Genomic DNA, 22938 nt, shown 5'->3' on the forward strand with positions numbered 1-22938 from the left:
AATAACAACGATGGTTATTCACTAACTTTCTGATCCGAGAGTGTTTGTAAATTGATTCATCAGCATTCATCAATATGTCAAGCTTGTACCGTCTAAGTTTTACATTATGACCCTTGGGTCAAGGCCCGTCTAAGTTTTACATTATGACCCCTGGGTCAAGGCCTCTGCTGGTGGATTGTTAGTCCCCGGGGGTCTCTACAGCCCAGTAGCTAAGTACTTCGTTACTAGCTTGAAAATACGGATGTATATTTAATTGCTGTTATAAAATTTAGAAATTCATTTCAAAATTAAGGATTATCTCTCTCACGCATAGCTCTTATCCTTAGACGAATTTGACTCCACTTTTTTGGTACACTGTTTTTCCCTTTGATAGCTCTAAAACTTCATTGTTATTTCGGATTTCAAACATTTCGGTTGAGCATCACTGAAGAGACATTATTTGTCGAAATGCGCATCTGGTGCATCAAAATTGGTATGTTTTACATGAAATTAGTTAAAGACTGTTAAATTACTTTGTTTAGTAAGAACTGGATACCTACTTTCTTTACATGTACTTCCTTGGAATCCATCGTCACATCCATGTTCACAATGTCCGTCTATATGGTTACAATGATTACTTTCAGATCGACAACGGGAACTGCAGCTCTCTGAACAATTCAATCCGTACCGGCCAACTGAACATACAGTCAATGTAAAACATAGTTATTTGTATTTTCTTAATATCAAAAATATTCTTAACAGATTGCAAAGTATTGCCATAGGTAAATACAAAATCATTTAATGATAACAATTTCAAATTATTACCCTGCCTATGCTATAATTGTATTAAAAGTGATAAATAACAATCTGAGCTCAATATAGAATTGAGTTATTAATATTATGGTTGAAAAGAACCCAGTAGAGAAACAAAACATTTACATGAATGATCAGAATGTACAAGAATGCTTCTAAACCCCAATTCAAACATTTCACCTTTGTCGCAGAGTTCCCCGGTATATCCTCGATTACAGCCTCCATCACATCTTCCTGTTGTCCTGTAACAGGGGCGGTAACTCAGACACTGCCCACTACAGTTATACACACAATCAGGGCCGTATGATTCTGCAGGACACTCTATTAAAATATGATTTCATCGAAAAATTTGTTACTTTCAACAAAAATTCACATTTCCGTTTCATATCCATTGCTACTTTCTTGTCATGTTCGTCAAATCTAAAATATATTGATATTTAATATTCAAATATTCCACAACGGTTAGTAAACGTAGATAGTTAACACTTTAAGATAATGACAAAATTGAATTACGTGTGTTACAATGTGTTCCTGTCCATCCATTACCACAGCCATAGTCACATTGTCCAGTGGTGTGGTTACAGGACACGTTGTCTCTGCAGTGTCCAGTACACGTAAATCTACACTGTAAACCGTAAGATCCTGCTGGACATGCTATAAAATATTCTTTATTTTAATACGTTGTACCGTGTCATATCTCAAATGAAATTTTCAAAATGTATATACAGTAGAGATTTTCTTCGAATGATGGAACAAATGTAAACTTACATATATTACAAAAATCCCCCAACCATCCTGCAGTACAACCCAAACACATTCCCTTGACAACGTCACATCTGAATTCCTGACAGTTGTTTGGGCAGGGTACACCACAGTTAAATCCAAACACACCGGGTTTTTTTTACAACCTATAGATGTAATACAGAAAAAATATAATACCTCATTTAATCAAACCAAATTTATTTGGAGGGAAGACTCCTCATCTTACACCCATCATAAAATTACAAACGTATTTACACGATGGATAATGATGCAGTACAATATTATTATATTCATCATATTTATTTACATTTATCATACACTAAATGTCTTTTTAATTGTGGTATAATACAATGTTACCTGTACGGTTACTTCACACAATTCAGTGTAAACACTCGCATTTTCGTATCCAGTAGGATAAGTTGTTCCGTCAAGTATTTCATTGTAAAATATAACGTAACGTCCATGTTGGACACAAGTTGTACTGAAATCCAAGGGCGGTAACTCCTGTTCGTTCTTGTAACATGAATACCCATTCTCCTTTACAGTTGTGTTTGACACATAGAGCGAGAAACCAGCAAAACGTCCTCTTTGTCTTATGACTGAAATTATAAATTTTTGATGACATTGTTATCAGTTGGAAAAAGAGAAGGACTTTTTTTCGATATATAAGCGATGGTATTTTACTATTTTTATCAACTTTCTATTAGAAAACCACATTTTCGTTTATCTATATGCTATGGATTTAGATCAAAACATTGAAATCGATTAAGGCAATTAGAATATGTAACATGTTAGAAAAAGAGGAAGGTACAGGCACGATTGCACCTGTGATAGGTAACCTTAAAAGTGAGTGTCAAGTTAAACTGGCTAAAAAATAATGCATAGATACCATTCCCACAATAGGAAAGTGTAACAACTGTATAATACACTATACAATTATGGACTGTTTAGAAGGGAATTATTCTGTTTCAGTAGAATTATCACCTTCCGACACCTATCATGATAGTTTTATTAGAATCTAGAAGTAAAAAGATAATCAAACATTTATTGACTTGTGTCATATTTAAAATTCCTAAACGTCAGCAAAATTGTCACAACTTTTCCTGCAGATTTAAATAAATTTTGAATGATTTTCGAGGGGTATAATCATTGTTATACATAATTAAATGTACTATCGTGTTTTATATTCAATGTCATACATTTATTCGATGTTGATAAGTTTAACAATATACAACAGTTAAACCAGCATTAACGGGACGAAAAGACTCGATTTGAACGTCACAATAGAAAGACACAAAACATAACGTCAAGCGTAAATTTTCGTAGGCCTAATTGTATTTCATAAAACAAAAAAGTAACCATCAAGCAAAATGTAAAATTGCAATAAATAGGGAATATCTATCTTCTCAATTGTTATTTATGACCGTTAATGTTGACACCAGCGCCATTATTAGAATTTATTAATTATCGATCCCGCAAATTTTTAATTTACTTTTATCAGAATTGTCTCGCTTACGCCACTAAAATTCATGAGTAGTTACCGCACGTGAGGGAGACAATTCGTGACCAGGCCTGGGGGCCACCAACGCTGAGATTTTCTCAAATCTGAGATTTCTTAGAAAATTTGAGTTTTTCTCACCCAACTGTGCCACCAAATAAATATTTTCTCAAACTCAGATATGTTCATGAGTTTTTTCTCACATTTGAGAATTTTCTCAAATGCGCGTGCCACCAAACTAATGTTGAACTCAGCTGAGAAAAATATTTGAGATTTCTCAGAAAACCCCGAGATTGGTAAATAGCAACCTCAAATAAAATCTCAAGTGTATTTACTCACAACAAAATGGCTGCCAGACGACTTCGTCAACGCAGACGTCGTAGAAATGCAATGATTGTGAGGACAAGGAGAATCCTTGACAGGTCCAATCCGTTAGAGGGGTTGAGCGATGGTGATATTTTTGACAGCTATCGTTTTTTTTCCGTCACCATTTTCTTCATCGTAGATTTAATTAAAGAAAATCTGTTGCACAACAATCGGATTAAGAATAATCCTTTAAACCCCCTCCATCAAGTCTTGTTGCGCTGCGATTTTTTGCCACGGGATCATTTCATATTACGGTGGGTGACACTTTCAATGTTTCTAAAAGCGCAGCAGGCAGAGCTATAAGAGTGGTCACGGACTTGCTGTGCCAGTTGGCGAAAACTTTTATTAAATTTCCAAGCCGTGAGGAACTTATACACATCAAGACAGCATTTCACAAGATAGCCGGTAAGGGAATTCCATGTTGTCTGCTACAAGCTACTTGTACCTAGTAACCGTGACCCTTACATTAAAGCGTATCTTCGAGCCCGAGTTCAGCAGCATGTATACATGTGTATATTCAAATATTGTGTCAATGACAGTCACATTACTTTTAACTTCTCTATAAAATTATATATTATAAAAATATTTTTAAAAACGATTAGTAAAATACATTATATTTAAAAAACAACTGCACACGATAAATGATAGTTGTGTTGTCATGATTTAAAAATGGGGAAATTCTGGGGTTGAACCTAAATACCATTTAATTAATTGTCATTCTGTGAAACACAAATCACCAAGGACAAAATCAATTAAATTCAACCTCAATCTGTCACGGTACATGTGGCCTGTTATAGGCATATCAACGAAAGACAACATTGTTTTAGAAGTTGAAAAAAAAATCGCATATTCATCACAGCGAGTTCACATTTTCTTTATTCAGTTTTTTTTTTTTCGTCTTAGGATTTCCAGGTGTTGTGGGTGTACTGATGGGACTATTATTAAGATTCAGGCTCCCAAAGAAAATGAAGCTGATTATATATGTCGGAAAGGATATTATGCCCTCAACATACAAGTAATGTTGAATCATACAATTATTATAATATACATATATGACTTAAGAAAATTTACTTGCGCTTATGGAGGCAATGCAACCATTATAGTATGAAGTTACAAGTATCACATACTTCTTATAATAAAATTACAGATGACATGCGATCCACGGTATCAAATAATTGACTTGGTGGCAAAGTGGCCAGGCAGTGTGCATGATTCAAGAATATTCCGTGAATCAGCCTTATGCACATATTTGGAGGAAGGTACGTGTTAAACTCATATGCACACAGAATAATAAGTTTTTATTTTATAAGTAAATATAATGATAATGAGGTCCATGGGCCACATCGTTCACCTGAGTCACCTTGGCCTGTCACTGCTCAAATGTAAAACTGTTTAAAAAAGATTTTATCAAACTTTATGCTCATGAATATTTTTTACCCAAACCTAGCCCCAAATGATATCAACATAACTGAAAATGAATTCACATAACACAGAGATGACTCCAAATCAACATCAATATGAATAACATGGAGAATGATTGGAAGGGGGGGGGGTAGGGTAAATAAACATATATTGTAAAATAGAAATTAAAAGAATATAGTTGTCTTTCCAGTTAGAATATTAAGACATAAATGAACTATAATGATAAAAATGTGAAGTTTACCGACAAACAAACAACTGGTGATAAAGAAAAAGCTCACTTGAGCAAACTACATGTAATAACAACAGTGATGAGGTGAATTATCATCTACAGGTCAGATTCAGGGGATATTACTTGGCGATTCAGGGTATGGCCTAAAACCTTATCTGATGACCCCATACTTATCAGCAGAGACAGAGGCCACACAGAAGTTCAATGCAGCTCATTGCAGAACTAGGCAATTATCTATTCTATAATCATTTTATGAAAGTCAAAATTCTTTAAAAGAATATGGTTTGCTTATGGTAATACATATTTTTCTTTTTATCTCAGAGTAACCATAGAGCAAACGTATGGAATTTTAAAAAAAAGATTCAATGCTCTTCACTGCGGATTAAGAACAAATCCTGAGCGAGCATGCAGGGTGGTCACAGCATGTGTCATCCTGCATATCATTGGTCTAATGAAGGGGGGTATTTTGACAGAGGTGCCCCCGATTACTACTGACTCCAGCAGAACATATGATGTTGTTATCCCTGATGATGCAATTGGTAGAACTGTGCGGGATCACATTAGAGACACCTACTTTCATGTTTAAATCTTATGGTACTTCAATTCTGTACAACACAAATAACGAACCATATGATTATGAACTTCACTTAATACAAACATAAGCGAAAAAATTAAATGCATTACGATTGTTGTAAAGTAATATTCATAAATTATGTTCAAGACAATTACATATAACACACCTTGATATGTAATACAAGAATTAAGGAAAAGAAAGATGGCCATACAAACTCTTTTTTTAAATGTAAGGCATTATGTGTTTACACATTTTATTACATTATGATATTTATGAGTTTTGTCTATTACAGTTTAAAAATAAACAACAGCAACCAAGCTTTAACTTTGATGATAATATGTAATTGAGTTTATGGTTTACAAACTAAAAATCTTTATCAGATTCAACATAATGCATGTATATCCTTCATCCATCCATCACAAATGCTAATACACACTTAGGAATGCAATACACACAAATAGTAAACATGCTTTTCTGTAACAGAAAGAATGACCATCCAAAATTTTGGTTATGAATTTTAGAAAGGAAATGCAATTAAAATGAAAGCCTTGTCAAAAATATTGATGCCCAAACTCACCTACATGTCATAAGGACCATAAATTTTAAGACCTAAATGATATGGCTAGGAAAAAAGTTGTAACATTCTTTGCTCTATACAGGCTGGGAAAATAAATTACAAAGTTGTACATGAGAAGAATATGACAAGAGTCCCATGGGCCACATCCCGCATCAGTTGAACTCTGGACCATGATAGTTACCCCTGCAGCTAAAATATTGATCACTTACTGTAAGGAAAAGATTCTTATATATTATCCTACATAAACCTATTTCAAATTAAGCCATATCGGAGAAGTGTTCACACTGTATTTTACATCCCCCACCCCTCTTCGATCAATTATAATTTTAAGGATAACAATTGGGCCCCCGTTATAGCAATATGCACATCTACAAATGGTAATGAAGTATTGTACAGAGTTTCAAGTGTAAAAAAAATGTACAAAATGTTGGTGAAAAATAAAGGAAATCTATCGCAAAATGGACTTGACAATAATTTAATGGGAACAGAGTTATTGCCCTTCGATTTAATATTTTGAAACATATAATTGATTATTCAAATACAACTTAGACTTTTGAAATATTTTAAGGCTAACAAGTTTTTTTTACAATAACTATTGAAAAAGACTCCAACAAACTTTAAGTTCATGCCATGCATAAATCTTATCAAATCAAAATCTTATGATATCACAGGAGGGTGGAAATACCTTAAGTGATTAAAAACCTAGTTGATTGTAATACGCAAGTTCCGAGTTACACAAAAATTATTTCCCTTTGTCGAACTCTTTCGCATTTTATGACGTATGGTGGGTACACAATGTATACATTATATCGTAGACTGGCATTGTACATAACGATTACGTACGATTAATGTAATAAAAGCGTAACTTTTGTTTATATCAATCACTGGTATGTATATTCTGGCCATATAAAGCATAATTTGTTTGAATAAGATCCTCAAATTGGCTATTAAATCATTATTCGTTTCCTCTTCTACATGAGTGACGCTTTTATCTTAAAAAGATGGCAATTAACAGTATTTGTTTGAGCCATTTTGTTATCCAATACTCATAAACTCACTAAAGTTGCCTTTCCCCTGAGATAGGATGGTCTCAGAAACTCTGGATATCATCTTTTAAGAAATAAAACAACGATAGTAATTAGCAAATGTACCCACTGTCATCATATTTTATGTCATAATTTACGGAAGAGTTCGACAAAGGGAAATAACTCTTGGGGAACTCGGAACTTCCGTATTACATCGTACAGCACCAGAAATGAACGTTAATATACAGCTTCTACCTGATTTTAAATGGACAAACTCTTACATTTCATTACTATGTAACATCTGCACTGCAACCTCTGGGTGCGAATTAACCAAAATTTGAATTTTAAATTCATAGAAAGATTTCTGTATTCTAATAAGGTCCCTCTCATCTTTTATCTTCTTGATTTCTTCCTGAAATTTTTCATTTTCAATGGAGAGGTTCCTTTCCTCTAACTCCAGGATGGTCATTTTCCTCTTCAACTTACCAGAATCTATTAAAACAAGTAAAGAATTGAAAGTGATGGATTTCTCTTTGTCACACACACATACACACAAAATTTTTATGATAGTGTGAGTGTACACTAGGCTGACGTCTCAATTGAAACCTTATCACATCAGTTTCAATATTATTGCTTCTTTTTCTAATATTTGCCTGTAAATATGCAATACTATCTCGATTACCGGTAATGGAAGTACAATAACATAATTTGTATGTATTTCCCTTTTTTTTTTGTCTGTACACATAAGAAGATATGATACAAAGAATTCAGACAAATGTAGATCATAATTTCTGCATTTTAATCTGGATTACATTAATAATAAAAGTCCTCAGTAGGGCCCTCTCTGACTGTCAGTTTACCAGTTCTCATTTATATTACCTTTTGCCTTCCTCTTTTCTGACAGGTTGGAGGAGGTAGAAGGCAGGTTTGAGGAGGTGGAAGGCAGGTCTGAGGAGGTGGAAGGCAGGTCTGAGGAGGTGGAAGGCAGGTCTGAGGAGATGGAAGGCTGGCTCTCAGACAGATCTGTGAAAATTGTCAGACAATAAATTTTAGTAATTAACAAGAGGCCCAGGGGCTTTATAGGTCACCTGAGTATCATGTAACAACCTTCCAATGTTTGAATTAGGTTTGTGTTTAAATATAAGAATTTTACTTTTGGATGGAAGAAACATTGATAAGCTATGTGGTCATGAAGTACATGTGTCATTTTTATGTTCAATCAATAATCCTTTTTAAAAAACCTATGTCTGAGACATCATAAAGAAAAGGGTTATTTACTCCTTAGATAAAACCAATATAAGAAGATTTTCAAAGAATTTCTACATTTTCACTATATGACCAATAGAGCCCCACCCTAACACAAGAACCCCTGCTCCAGGGGCCATGAATTTCACAATTTTGGTAGAGGGCTCAACGCTCATTATAATTATGCCCACAGTTTGGCTTCTTGATGTCCAGGAGTAAAGAAGATTTTTTTAAAATTACACTCATTTTGATGGTTTTTGCCCCACCCCTCAGGCCCCAGGCGGGCAGGGACCACGAATTTCACAATTTTTGTTCCCCTTCACCCACAAATGCTATATGCCAAAATTGGTTGAAATCGGTTCGGGGGTTTCAGAGAAGAAGCTGAAAATGTTCAAATGTTAACGCACGACGAACGATGACGGACAAAAACAGATAGCAATAGGTCACCTGAATGATTCAGGTGACCTAAATAGTCATATTCATTTTCTTGGTGCCAATGCACAGACTGCAATAATCTTAGAATAAAAGTGCTCTTATGTTTGTCTTTTGTAATTTGTTAATTATTTTATGAATTATTGATCTATGAAATTTTAGATGTGAATTGGGATTATGTATTTTCAGCTGTCTAGTTGCCAAATGAATTACAATTACTATATTATTGTTAATACATGTATTAGTAAAACTGATGGATGCTCCCAGAACTACATCTAACCAAGGAACATTTATGATAAATTATATCAATTTCTGATGAAAGGTATTTAAGAGATAATAGCTTGCATAGACGAATGGATGGACAGACACACACTCCCAATTTTTTTCAAATGACAGAGATACATGGAAATGTATATGTATGTTTCATTTGAAACACTATTAAGTGTTGTGTGAATAATTACTAGCTGTATCGATTCCTCCACATATTCCCTCCAGTGAAGGTCGACCCCCCAAGTTGTCCAAAATAGCCTTTTCAGCAGGAGATGGACTCGAAGGCTTGGGATCACCACCTGTTTTTGGTCTTTTCATCTCTGACAACTTTCCTTTTGCTAGAAATCAAATGAAAAAAATTATATTGAGCTTTTTATAAATGTATCTACATAAACATTGACAGAATACACATTTCCAAAATATATCATAAAAACATAAAATTGTAAAATTCATGATCATCAGGAATAGCAGAAAAGGATGCATTAAAACAAGAGGCTCAAGGGCCACATCGCTCACCTGAGTCACTTTGGCCCATATTTAAAGATTTTCAAAAAGATTTTTAAATGACCCCAACCTATTTTTGCATTTTTGTGATTATCTCCCCTTTGAAGGGAGCATGGCCCTTCATTTAATCAAACTTGAAAGCCCTTCACCCAAAGATGGTTTTGGCCAAGTTTGGTTGGAATTGGCCCAGTGGTTCTGGAGAAGTCGAAAATGTGAAAAGTTTACAGATGAACAGACAAATGACAGCACAGGCGGTCAGAAAAGTTCACTTGAGCTTTCAGCTCAGGTGAGCTAAAATGGTGAATTTTGCAACCCCAAGATTATGACTCTAGGATAGGTCTAAATTAGTCGTATCATTTAATGTTGATACAAAAAGTATATTATGTAATTTAGCCTTTCAACAGTTTACGCACTGTTTAGGGCATTGATACTGTTACTGAGTATTAGAATTTAGCTTAGATTTTTTTTTTCGTTTCAAAAATTAAATGAAGTATAAAAGTGTGCTAATTCTTAACATTTTACTCACACTTGATATTTATAATTTACAGGTCCTTAAATTACAAGTTTTGAGTACTTGATCATTAACTGTGAAACCTCATAATCAATTATCATCTTCTCAATTGACACCAATCCACCAAATTTTAAGTTTCTTAAGCAAAGGGTTCTCAAGATACTGAGCAGACAACACTTGGTCTACAGATCAATGGACTGATAGGTGCAAACTTTTCAAAAGGAGAGAAACAGGAGAAGTACATTCATATGTATATATAATAACCTCTCTGCTTCAAATTGCTGTACTGCTTTTGAGATTCTGAGGATGTTCTAGAATTTCCGGAACCACTGCCTCTGAAAATTGAAAATGATACTTAGCTACAAATTATACAAGGATAATGAAATAAAAGACTATTTATTCCCTTGAAATAAGAGAATATTTTAAATTTAAATGACAATGTAAAGTTTTCCATTACAAGGTTTAAATAGATTTATTGTATGTAAATATTGTCTTTATTAGGGTGTTTTTCATGTACATTGTTTTTAAAGATATCACAAACAGTAACAATTCCAACATCACCAAGAGGCTCATGAGTCACCTCACTCACCTGAGCAGCCATTCCTAACAATAAACAACCTTGAGCAAAACTATCATTATATATATATGTACAGTATGTATATTAACTCTACAGTATTTAGTTTAATATTCAGTGATTTTTTAAGACCCATTTTAATTCAGAATATCGGTCCTTTCCCCGGTATGTAAAACAATTTTTAAAGAAGAATGACATCAATTTGTGTTTGATTTCTTGTTTGATATGATATATTTAGCATATTTACAATAATGACAAGGTTTTCCCAATTTGACCAAAATATTGACAAGTTTTCCTAGTTTGAAAGCCACAGGACCCTTTTGAAAAATCACTTATATTATCATTACCGGTATACATCTCATATTGACAATGTGTAACATGATTGTGTGACAAGATGTTTTGTGATCAATAAATAATGTTGTTTGATATCTTAATTTACAATTTCCATCATATTCGGAATAATATGGACTGATTTTTCAAAAATTCAAATTTTATTTGTAAAGGAGAGTGTGGTTAATTTATTTTATTACGGTTCTGGTTTTAAACATATTCATAGTTTATATAAAACATTGGTAAAAAGGTTTGAAAACATTTATCAGAATTATTTGAAGAATGTTGTGTATAATCTTGTAAAATTTAATTTTAAATGCTCTCAAAATGTTTCTACATGTATAAATGTTTTCAAAACGTTTCTTCTAAATGTTCTCAAAACTTTTCTTAGAAATGTTTTCAAAACATTGCAGTACAATCTTTCCAAAAAATGTAATGCTAGACTCTAACGTTTAAAAAACCACTCAAATCACGTTAAAATAACGTTTTAGAAAATGTTTTCATAACATTTTCACAATCTTTTTAAAACGTTTTAATAGACTTGTTGTGCTAAGAGACCATAATACGTATGGTAGTCATTATTCATAGAATGTAAAAATATTACTAAGTCTGCTTGTGGCTCTTTACAATCTACCTCACAATTTGTACACGTGTATTGACCCTGAGATTTTACGCGAAGAGCCTATGAGTAATGAGGCGACCATTGGATCGCTTGTAAACAAAGATAATTTCATTATCAATAAATAAATCAACTTATCCGTTTTTAAGATCCCCATGCTATCGTATCCAGTCGCCATTTTTGTTGTTGTGCTATTTTTAATCTAAAAATCATGTGACACGAGTAAACGGTATTTTATAAACACAACTTACCCTTTCACGGCTGCGGCCACCTCGGCCCAGGCATTTTCTTTCGCCGTTTTCCCACCAAAACCGCCTTTAAATTTACCAAATAGAATGTCTTCTCTATTCTGCACCTCCTCGACAAGTATTTTCTTTTCTATTTCAGTCCAATTCGGCCTTTTTCTCAGTAGAGGGGCGGGCGCGGATTTGGAAATGCATTTATCGTTTGCGATTTGCAGAGCTACTTCGTAGTCTGACGACATATTGTATTATACTGTACTATATTAATGTACATGTAATTGCAGACGACTTCTAAAGGTGACGTCATTAAATCGTAAGAAAATTACATGTAAAGTACATGCTAAAGCATTGTAGCTAATGTAAACAACAAAGTGAAAGTGGATCATTGAAAAGTAAGGCCCCTTGTAACAATGAAAACACGTTGAGTTATTTTGTCAAATCTCAACTCACGTGAGGTGAATCTGAGAAAGTTTGGTGGCACGGCATTTTAGCAAAATCTCTGCTGAGATAAAAAAAAAACAACTTCAATTTGAGTCTGAGTTTGAGTTTGAGATTGTTATATGTTGGTGGCCCCCAGGCCTGCCCTCCACCAATAAAATTGAGTTTATTATTCTAAAGGATAAAACCATTTTCAAACGAGGCGTAGCCGACAAAGCAGAAAAACGTACGTGAAAGTCGAAGATAACGAACAGTGATCAATCTCATAACTCACATAAGCAATACAAAACAGAGAGTTTGGCAAATACGGGCCCTTGGATATACCAGAGCTGGGATCAGGTGCCTAGGAGGAGTAAGCATCCCCTGTCGACCGGTCACACCCACCGTGAGCCCTACAAGTATATCTTGATCGGGTAAACGGAGTCTGTTGACATTTTATCAATCAATACCATGTTTTATTATACAGAATGCTACATCCCGCACTAGACACATGAAAACAAAAGTACGTACCATCTATCCTTCTGTGTTTAGTAAACCAGAAGTGATAAAAGAATTAGATAGTTACATGAGGAATATGTTTTGGTTCCAGCTGACAAAGCTAGTAACAACATTGTCTTTGTTTGTAAAGCTCATTATTACAACTGTATTTTAAACGATCTTGGCATTAATTCCATTTTTGGTAATCATACTTATACTCCAACTGCCCTTTCAAAAGACGAAATTCTTCAAAATCATGCTTCAGTTTTAGACACATTTAATATTCCAGTCAATGGGTCGAATGAATATGAGTTACCGTACCTATACTGGATTCCTAAACTACATAAAACCCCTACAAACAAAGATACATTGCTGGATCCAGTAAGTGCTCTATCAAGCCCCTATCTTTGCTCCTCACGAAAATGTTAACAGCTGCGAAGGAGAAACTTCAAACTTACTGTGCGACTACATATGCCAGAAGTGGTGTTAACCAAATGTGGATTCTAAAAAATTCTATAGAACTTTTAGTAAACTTGAAATCACAGAAATTGAGGTAAGTTACTGACAAACAAGTTGATGGTACAGGGATTTCAACAGTCTCGAATGAAGCCAGTATTTCGCAAATTCTATGGTCGTTATAACGATCTAGTTCGTCAATACAACCTCGCATTGGGTCAAATGCTGTCTGACGTGTTTCATACCGATTGTTAAACCGTTCTTGGCACACTGATTTTGACTGCGGATAACTCCGTTTACCTGATCGGGATATGGGGCTCACGGCGGGTGTGACCTGTCAACAGGGGATGCTTACTCCTCCTAGGCACCTGATACCACCTCTGGTGTTTCCAGGGGTCCGTGTTTGCCCAACTATATATTTTGTATTACTTGTAGGAGTTATGAGATTGATCACTGTTCGTTATCTTCAACTTGCATGTATATAAACAACAAAGCAGAAAAAAACTTTTGTCTGTTTACATTTAATCAATTACTACCATGTGCTGCTTTGTATATTAAAGTGGGTTTTCACGTTTATTACAAACGCTCAAACGACATGTCTAACAATCTACGGCGAACCGTACGCGGATAAAGTTGACAAATGTGATAAGTTTTATATCACCCGTTGTCAAATAATGTTATCCGTTGCTAGATACTATCACTCTGGGGCGCGTGCTTATTATTCTCAGAGGGAAAATTTAGAATTTTTTAAAAATGCTTCTCGACCAATCAGATTTGAGTATAGTACATGAAAGTATAAAATCAAGTGATTTCCCTCTTAGGAAACATTTTGTGTGAGACTTTGTAATATAGCATATGTTAAATTTTTTTGGCCAGAAATACAGGATGATACATTCTATGGATCGATATTTCACGATATATTTCATACAAAAACATCGGATTTGCAAACATTATCATTTCATTATATAATACATACCAGATATACAAATATCTTTTACTTCCATTTAATTGATGCAGAATTTCTTAAAGTTTTAATTACCATCGTTTACATTCTAAATGAAAATGAAGAAATGAATATGAAATATCATTTTTAATCAACGCTTTTCACTGTATTAATGTACAAAATACACATCCAAGAAATTTGTTTGACATGAATAATTTGTAGAATGTAACGAAACCTTTATTTGTGTAATTTTATAGCAATAGCATTTTGAATATGATGTATGGAGAGTAGTTACTGAAATTTGATAGCATGAACTACTGGCGTAATATCTACGTTTTGAATAAAAGAAGAAATAAATGGATATAATTAGCAAGCCGCTAAGGAATTAAGAAACATTCGAGTAATTTCTAATTGTTGACCACCAGAGGAATATTTAAGATAATGTTAGTGACAATTAAAGAGGGAAGATGAAAACATAGCGAAATGGACATAAACAAGAAAATCACTCCACTTCTGTATCAAGACATAGGTAATTAAACTATACAAACGATAATCATTACCATATTGTTCTCCATAGTCTCTGAACTGTATTCTAATGCTGAAGATGCTGAGTACTTTCTCAAGGTCAACATACCACCATGTCCATTTATCTGGATTACTAGTTGTAGTTCCAAAAGGTGCTGTCCTTGTACACGTGTTAATGTCTCCATCCACTGCACGACTGGATTGATACTGCGGACAGGTTTCAGGGTTTGGACATTTGGGTATCTCCTTAGCCTGCTTGGTCTCCTTATTCAAAGATAGGATTTCTGTAAATGAAGACACCTATTCTATTACTATCAAAATGTGGGAACAATCACCTTTTCACTTATAAACATAATTCTGATCAGAACAAGCAATGGTTGCTGCATCGTCATAACTAATCAACAAATTGAAACTTACATGTAACATTTATAAGGTTATTCCAGCACTTCAGTAAGAAAACGAGGTGAATGAATTTACATTTTCCAAGAGGAATAAAACATAATAATCATGTTGCAAATTAATACAATGTAAACTACACTTTGATGTACGGCGGTAAATGAATATTAGATAAACTTTATTTGGTTTCAATACATTGTGTGAGGAAAACTAATTTGAAATAAGTGGTGCACTGAACTGTACAAAATGGGGATGCTACCTTTTTTCGGTTCGATTGTTAGTACGCTGTATTAATATTAGTAACAACACTTCACTAGACCGTGTTACGAACGAGAAAGTTAATAGTGCAATATATATAAACGATATATTGTTTACTTACGGTATCTATATGACGACGTCAGTATCATTGATATCAAAACGACAAGTGCCTGCATATTCAAAATTTTAAAACAACAAGGAAGTTTTATTTTTGAAATAAAAAAAAATATATATGGCGATCAACAGTTGTCATATTTCTAATGTTTAAGACATTCAATGACCAAGATGAAGTTTAAAGTTTTCCAACATTTCCCTCTGCAGAATGAAAATAAATAATCGGAAGAAAGAGTTTTATACATTTACATTTATGCAAATTTCTAAAAGACGGATGCTGATTTGTTTTATACAGTTATGTTTGAGTTGACGGAACAGGAGTTTTGGATAATGATCGACAGCGAACACTTAAAGAGGATCTTAGAAAATACTACTCTTCTGTCAAGGGACAATATGAAACAGTGATTTAAAAACAAATTATGAGTTCAAAATGTTTCTGTAGTTGCATAACCTACGATTTTTTTAATGGTAATCAGCTAGTCTATCAATAAGGTGGATTATTACAAATTATATACATGTTGACATACATACAAATTATCGAATGACGTTGTGTAATATTTCATGCAATCTTCATCGATTGATGATCAGGACATATCTTAATTGGTCAATACAGGGATGCATATTTTCTGACACTTTAAGGACAAGGTCCATTTCTTAAGCAACTGTGATATTCTGTTGAAATGAGTAGCATTTACTGTTTTGTAATACATAATGAAGTATTAACAAAATCTATCATATTCTGATCAGATCACTCACCCTCTTGCATTTAGGATGAAGATGGGAAAATGCGAGGACAGCCATTTAGAACGGAGATGGGAAAATGCGAGGGCGACAAAGCGAAATTGCAAGGACGATGGGGTGAAACGTCATGGTGGAGGAGCAAAGAAAGCTGTCATCCATATTAAGGAGTTTCAAAATTGCATCCTCTTTGTAATCATAAAGGTTTCATATATTAAATAAGTGAATCTCAGCAAATAATGGAAAAATAGCCGATATCAAAATATTCCGATATTTGAGAGTTAAATGATATCAAACCGTCATCACTAAATATACCGTGATAAAGTAGTTCAGGTCAGCATACTGGAATTTAGAGATACCATAAGTGATGTCCCGTATACGTATGTCGGTCATTTCAAGTGATGGATGAACTTCCATGGCTGTATAAATCTCAAATCGCGGTGGGGTGTGAATCCTTTACCACATTGTTCGTTATTTTGGGCAGCAACAATGTTGCTCAAAAATATCAATTTATTCCTCCATGTGAACAAAATTAACAGTACTAAATTTTGTCTGCAGTTGAACAAAATCGAAATAAGAACAGATACCCTACTCGAAACTAGAGTAATTAATCGTAACTGACAAAAGAAACAGGGCATTGATATGATATGTTGATAAATTTATAAATAATTTGTATGATGTCCCGGGAGAAGGACATTTTAAATGCCCTACTCCTAATATTTCCTTCAGTAAAATACTGAGAAAAGGATTTTCTTTCTTATATGATCAGATACCCCAAATTGATATACTAATGCCACTGTGTATTTTATCACATCCCAGTATTATTATATAACAACTTCAAAAAAAAAAATTAAGATCCCGTAGGGATCCAGGTTAGAATAGGTCTTCAGAGTTTCATATCGTACAAGTCCATTAAATGACTCTAGGTGAACAAAGGAACGCAAGCATGGCTTCTAGTTTATTGAACACTTGACTACATAACCAAGGCAGTAGTAATTGTAACATGCATATGAAATAAGATAAAGGAGCAGTTCTTAATGTCAGTACACAATATATGGAATACCGTCACACTCAGTACCCCTTGATTGTCGTGAGAGGGGACTAATTGGGGGCTGTTCTTCGGATGATACCGCAAAAACCGACGTCCCGTGTCACAACAGGGTGTGGCACGATAAAGATTCTTCCCTGCTTAAAGGCCGTAAGCGCCGAGTATCTAGGTCTAAATTTTGCGGCCCTTCACCAGGAATGGTGAGGTATCCATATGTGTGAAATATTAAACAGTATAAAATCAAAATAAGAAAATAAGTACTAGAAGTATGACAGACACAAGGATTGATGAGTACAATCTACAATTATCAGTGGAAATTCGGTCTACCTTATACCATATTGAGGTTGTCAATGTTTAAAGCTCTGCTATTCAAACAGATGCAAGGTGAAGATAACGAACAGTGATCAATCTCATAACTCCTACAAGCAATACAAAATATATAGTTGGGCAAACACTGACCCCTGGACACACCAGAGGTGGGATCAGGTGCCTAGGAGGAGTAAGCAAGCCCTGTTGACCGGTCACACCCGCCGTGAGCCCCATATCCTCATCAGGTAAACGGAGTTATCCGCAGTCAAATGAGTGTGCCAAGAACGGCTTAACAATCGGTATGAAACACGTCAGACAGCATTTGACCCAATGCGAGGTTGTATTGACGAACTAGATCGTTATAACGACCATAGAATTTGCGAAATGCTGACTTCAATCGAGACTGTTGAAATCCCTGTACCATCAACTTGTTTGTCAGTAGCTTACCTCGATTTAAAAACTGACTATACCCAGAACAAGCTCTTGCATATCGAATCAGTTGAGATATATAAACACCATATGCAGGTGATAATGGAATATTCTACATAAATGTGGGAAGTTGACGATGGATAAGCTGAAATCATCCCGTTTGTCATATAGTTGAGTTTGTCATATAATTTGTTTATACGTAGTAATTATGCTGCAGATTAAGAGAAAATACAAGTATTTATAGTTTATATTTGCACACATGAAAATTCAAGATCCTTTCGTACGAAAATAGTGTGACCTTGAAATTACACGTTAACAAAAAATAACCTTGACACCCACATTTCCGTGTCTCAAAAGAATGCATCCATTCTATAGTTGTTGCAGACAAAATATAGTATCTCTACGTCTCCAACTGATATGAGAAGAATCCATCTTTAAAGTTTCCAGCAAGTTGGACAGATTATTCAGTCATGGACGACCTTACAATCTTAAAGTTGTAATGTTCGTATTTTTCCGCAGTTCGATTGTAAAAACGGGAAATAATGTGTTTTAATGTAGTTGTTATGGTCCAATATTGATTAATGGGAGCGCAGTATATGGTCAAAAATGCAGTGAATAGCCGTCGTGCAAGTAGATATTAGGCCAAATTTTACAATTAAATTTGGTGACATGCAGTTTTTATCTAGCATTGTATATACATCGGTCAAGTTTGACTTCTGACACACTTTCCAGATTACCTCTAATCTGAAAACAGCATGGTCCCATATTTGCATAAACTTGAAACCCCTGAACTCAAGAATGATTTATGCCAAGTGTCATTGAAATTGGTGCAGTAGGCGAAAATTAAAAAAAAACGTTTACAGATAGACGACAGACAACAGGTGATCAGAAAAGCTCAGTTGAAAACATTGGTATCATCATTCAAAAGTTATGAGCAAGGTTAAAGTTACGGACACATGGGCAGACAAAACAATATGCCCGCCAAGTATATATGTAGTTGTGGGGGCATGGAAAAAACTTGAATCCACATAACTTGAGAATGTTTGCAAATTTGATATGATTTAGGGTGACCTTTCTACTGTTGAAAAAAAATGTTTTAATGGATTTTGTAAATATTCACATTTAAAACTTTGATCTCCTGATGTGACCTCATTCTAGCTCTGGGACTCATGAAATGAACAAACTTGAATTTTAACTACCTGAAGGTATTCAATGTATAACAAAAGAATATTGAACAATTTCTAATGAACGTTTATTTCAAATAATCGAGATTATTTGAGTTTATATCAAATAGTCCGTATTATATTTGATACACCCTGTAGGTCGGGTCTACGTGACTTTAGTGGCTAGATGGTACAAGTTAATTTGTATGCACTACGTCACACTCGGTACTCCCTGTGATCGAACCCATTCATTACACTTTTTCCAACCGAAGAAAATTAGCTTACATATAGGACCATTTGTTTGCACTTCAGTGCAATTGCTTATCAACATACAATCCAGGGTTTCCAAGATACTACGAAAGCATTCATTATCACAAAAGCCCTGGAAGGTGTCAAGCGATCTGTAGGCATCAACCAAGATATCAGACTTCCTATATCATCCCAATTATTTGTTAAAATCATTCATGCTTTAACATCAGTATGTCGCTCGCCTTTTGAATCATGTCTTTTTTTTCAGCAGCCTTTTCATTGGCATTTTACGGTTTGCTCGGAGTCAGTGAAGTTTTGTTATTGCTGATTTCACAAGTTTCTCAAAACCAGCTAGGTCAAGTGTCAGTAATTTTACATAGGTCCAAGAATAACCAATCCGACAAACCCCTAGTTTGTCAAATTACCAAACTTCCGGACACCAATTTCTGTCCAACACTACCAATTAAGTCATATTTACAGCTTAGCCCCCCCCCCCCCCCCCCCATACTAATACATTGCTCGTTCATGCGGATGGCACTCCTATGCCACGTTTTCAGTTCCAGGCAGTCCTTCAAAAGGCTCTTTCATTCCTTCAACAATCTGGCCATTTCAGGTCACACAGTTTCCGTATTGGAATGACAACTGAATGAGCAAATCGGGGATATTCACATACTTATATCCAGGAACAGGGTGGGTGGAAGTATAACGCTTTCTTAGCATACATTTGACCTTATTAGTTTAAGCCATTATTAAAAAAAAATATTCTCCACACAAACACGGCCTCATCATCAGTCAGACACCACACACACACACACACACACACACACACACACACACACATACGTGTATCGACTCCGATCTGGGGACTCTGTCATAACATCTTAAAATGGGGACTGAGAGATTTCATGACATATTTGGCATTGTTCAACTCATTTTACTCTGTAGTTATCCTGAATTAAGTAAACAGAGTGAGTCTTTGAGCTGGACTGATATTTCCATGAATTTAGAAAATGGGGCCCCGGAAGTGCCAATCTGAGGACTTCTGTGTAAAATTAGGGGACCCAATTCCTCATAAGCAAACAGAATTGAGGACCTAACCTAAGTCGTTCATACACAGAGAGAAATGGGGACCTATTCATGAATTACAATTTTGGGGTAGCATGGACCTATGAATCATACATGTCATTAATTTTATTGACTGGGTTCTAGGGCAACATGTGGTTTGTCGGACCCATGAACCAAACTGTTTGCTTGGGGTTGTTAAGGCAAACAGTTTGGTTCGAAGGACAAAACACGTTTTGTCCGAGAACATAGTCAAACAATGTGTTGTCATACCTTTTTACTTTTTTATTTTACCATATCTTGTGATGGTTTCCATGTTTGCGGTCGTTGATTAGATAATAACTTATCCCGCCTACAGTGTGTCGGAAAAAAAGTCATAGATCTCCAATATCTCATCGACTGAGGTACAATAGCTCAATGAGCTGTTCAACAATTACGATTTCATCAGAAATGTTAAGACTATTTTAGTTCAGATTTATTTGAGAAATAATTTTTATAGGTATGACAAAAGATTTTACTAGGGGTCCGATGAATTTAACATCAAAAACAAAAATGGCGAGAATCCTGATCATGACTTGGATGCGTATATGGTAGCCAAAGCCGAATCTGTTTAAAACTCCGAGAAGCTTCCATTTGGTTTTGACGTTGAGATTCGAAAACAGATTGAGAGTAAAAAAAAAAAAAAAAGAAGCAGCCAAACAAAAAAAAAAAAAAAAAAAAAAAAGTTGGTCATTTTGCTTATTCATAACTATGGATACAGTGCAGCTACACTTTTAGTTGTACTTCATCGTACACAGGTACATGGTCTGTGCATGGAGAAATAGTTCTTTTTCTTCTCTATGTGTATTGTAGATTGATTTCATTCAGGGCAAAGCTTTTTTATGTCCACAAAACGAAATCGTAAATTTATGCTACAAATATATGTTCAAACTGTACTATGATGAAAAATTAACAAGCCAATGGTCAGATTGTATACAGAAAATTTGACTATAAATGTGGATCCAGCAGGAATTTGCGTTGGAACGGTGGGAGGGGGGCGGGAGAAGTGGCACTGTTATATGTCAAAGTTCCTGGGGAAGCTCCTGAGAATCAGCGATGATTTTATTTTGACACAAAAAATGGCAGTTGACAGTTAAAACTGAATGTTTTAAGAATAATGAACCCTGATTTTTATTTTAAATGAATACTCTCTGCATTCCTAGAAATGTCGTCATTTAAAAAAAGGGTTACATAAAAGTAAAACCAAATTTCTATTATGTACCAAATTGTGCGATACTATAATAGTAATAATTCATACACACACTGTTTTCTGACGTATTCCCTTTAAATAATTATAAGATTGTGATATTGTTACGGGGTTTTTTTCCAATCAGACTTATCCATGCAAAATAGTTAAGTATGGCTCTATTTTTCCGGCATAAGACCTGCTTCAAAAATTTAACAATTTCACTATCACAAAATTATGGGTATCGTACAGAATCAGAAGCATGGTCTGGTATTTTTATCCCATGAAACATCATCCATGCAACTGAGTTTGATTCAGGTAGGGCCTATACAATTATATATTGGGAATAAGACACAATCCCGGAATTTTAATCTGCTCATACATTTAGAAAATATTTTGACACTTGACTGGTACAGTTAAACCCGAGAGGTATCATCCATGCATCTAGGGCAGAGAGTTACTTGGAAATAAACTGTTTAAAAATCTTTTCCCCCACTTCGTTGAGGTGAGCTAAAAAATTCCCTTGATTTCACTCAGCCATTATGAGTACCATAATTTTTGAAGGGTCAAAAATGTTAAAATAGTATTACAAAGCAGGTAGCTTAATAGTGTATTTACATTATGACTCCTGGGTCGAGGCCTCTGCTGGCGGACTGTTAGTCCCCGAGGGTCTCTACAGCCCAGTAGCTAAGTACTTCGTTACTAGCTTGAAAATACGGATGTATATAGAATTGCTGTTATAAAATTTAGAAATTCTTTTCAAAATTAAGGATTATCTCCCTCACGCATAGCTCTTATCCTTAGACGAATTTCACTCCCCCTTTTTGGAACACTGTTTTTCCCTATAATAGCTCTAAAACTCCATTGTTATTTCGGATTTCAAACATTTCGGTTGAGCATCACTGAAGAGACATTATTTGTCGAAATGCGCATCTGGTGCATCAATATCATAGGGCATTCACATGATCGTTGAAAAATAAATAAGCATTCCAGTCAAATATTTCATGTGAATATTAAACAAAACCTTTATATATTATCAAAACATATTCGACAGCCCCGTAGGAAGCAGGTGGGTTTTTTTTTTGGGGGGGGGGGGGGGGGGACAACCAAATATTTTCAGAAACTACCAAGCAAAA

The 22938-nt window shown here is 34.8% G+C and overlaps 2 protein-coding genes and 1 long non-coding RNA gene across 3 annotated transcripts in view; 1 reads left to right on the plus strand and 2 right to left on the minus strand.

Annotated features, from left to right (window-relative positions):
* The window catches only part of LOC125669163 (receptor-type tyrosine-protein phosphatase epsilon-like), a 343285-nt gene that overhangs the window by 188501 nt on the left and 131846 nt on the right, over nucleotides 1-22938 (minus strand). The window contains exon 4 of the mRNA XM_056163852.1: nucleotides 1306-1446. Within this exon, the coding sequence (XP_056019827.1) occupies nucleotides 1306-1446 (141 nt within the window). The remainder of the gene's footprint in view (nucleotides 1-1305; nucleotides 1447-22938) is intronic.
* LOC125661604 (uncharacterized) lies at nucleotides 4399-5236 on the plus strand. Its single transcript, XR_007365012.2, has 3 exons — nucleotides 4399-4433; nucleotides 4566-4677; nucleotides 5172-5236. It is a non-coding gene; the product is annotated as an uncharacterized LOC125661604 (long non-coding RNA).
* On the minus strand, nucleotides 4718-10859 carry LOC125662827 (uncharacterized). Its single transcript, XM_056163889.1, has 4 exons — nucleotides 10472-10859; nucleotides 9384-9530; nucleotides 8125-8268; nucleotides 4718-7737 (listed from the first exon to the last, which is right to left on the minus strand). The coding sequence occupies exons 2-4, from the start codon at nucleotides 9508-9510 to the stop codon at nucleotides 7523-7525; spliced, it is 486 nt and encodes a 161-aa protein (XP_056019864.1). The 5' UTR covers nucleotides 9511-9530; nucleotides 10472-10859; the 3' UTR covers nucleotides 4718-7522.

This window comes from Ostrea edulis, chromosome 4 (genome assembly GCF_947568905.1).
Source record: "Ostrea edulis chromosome 4, xbOstEdul1.1, whole genome shotgun sequence".
NCBI classification, from domain to species: domain Eukaryota; kingdom Metazoa; phylum Mollusca; class Bivalvia; order Ostreida; family Ostreidae; genus Ostrea; species Ostrea edulis.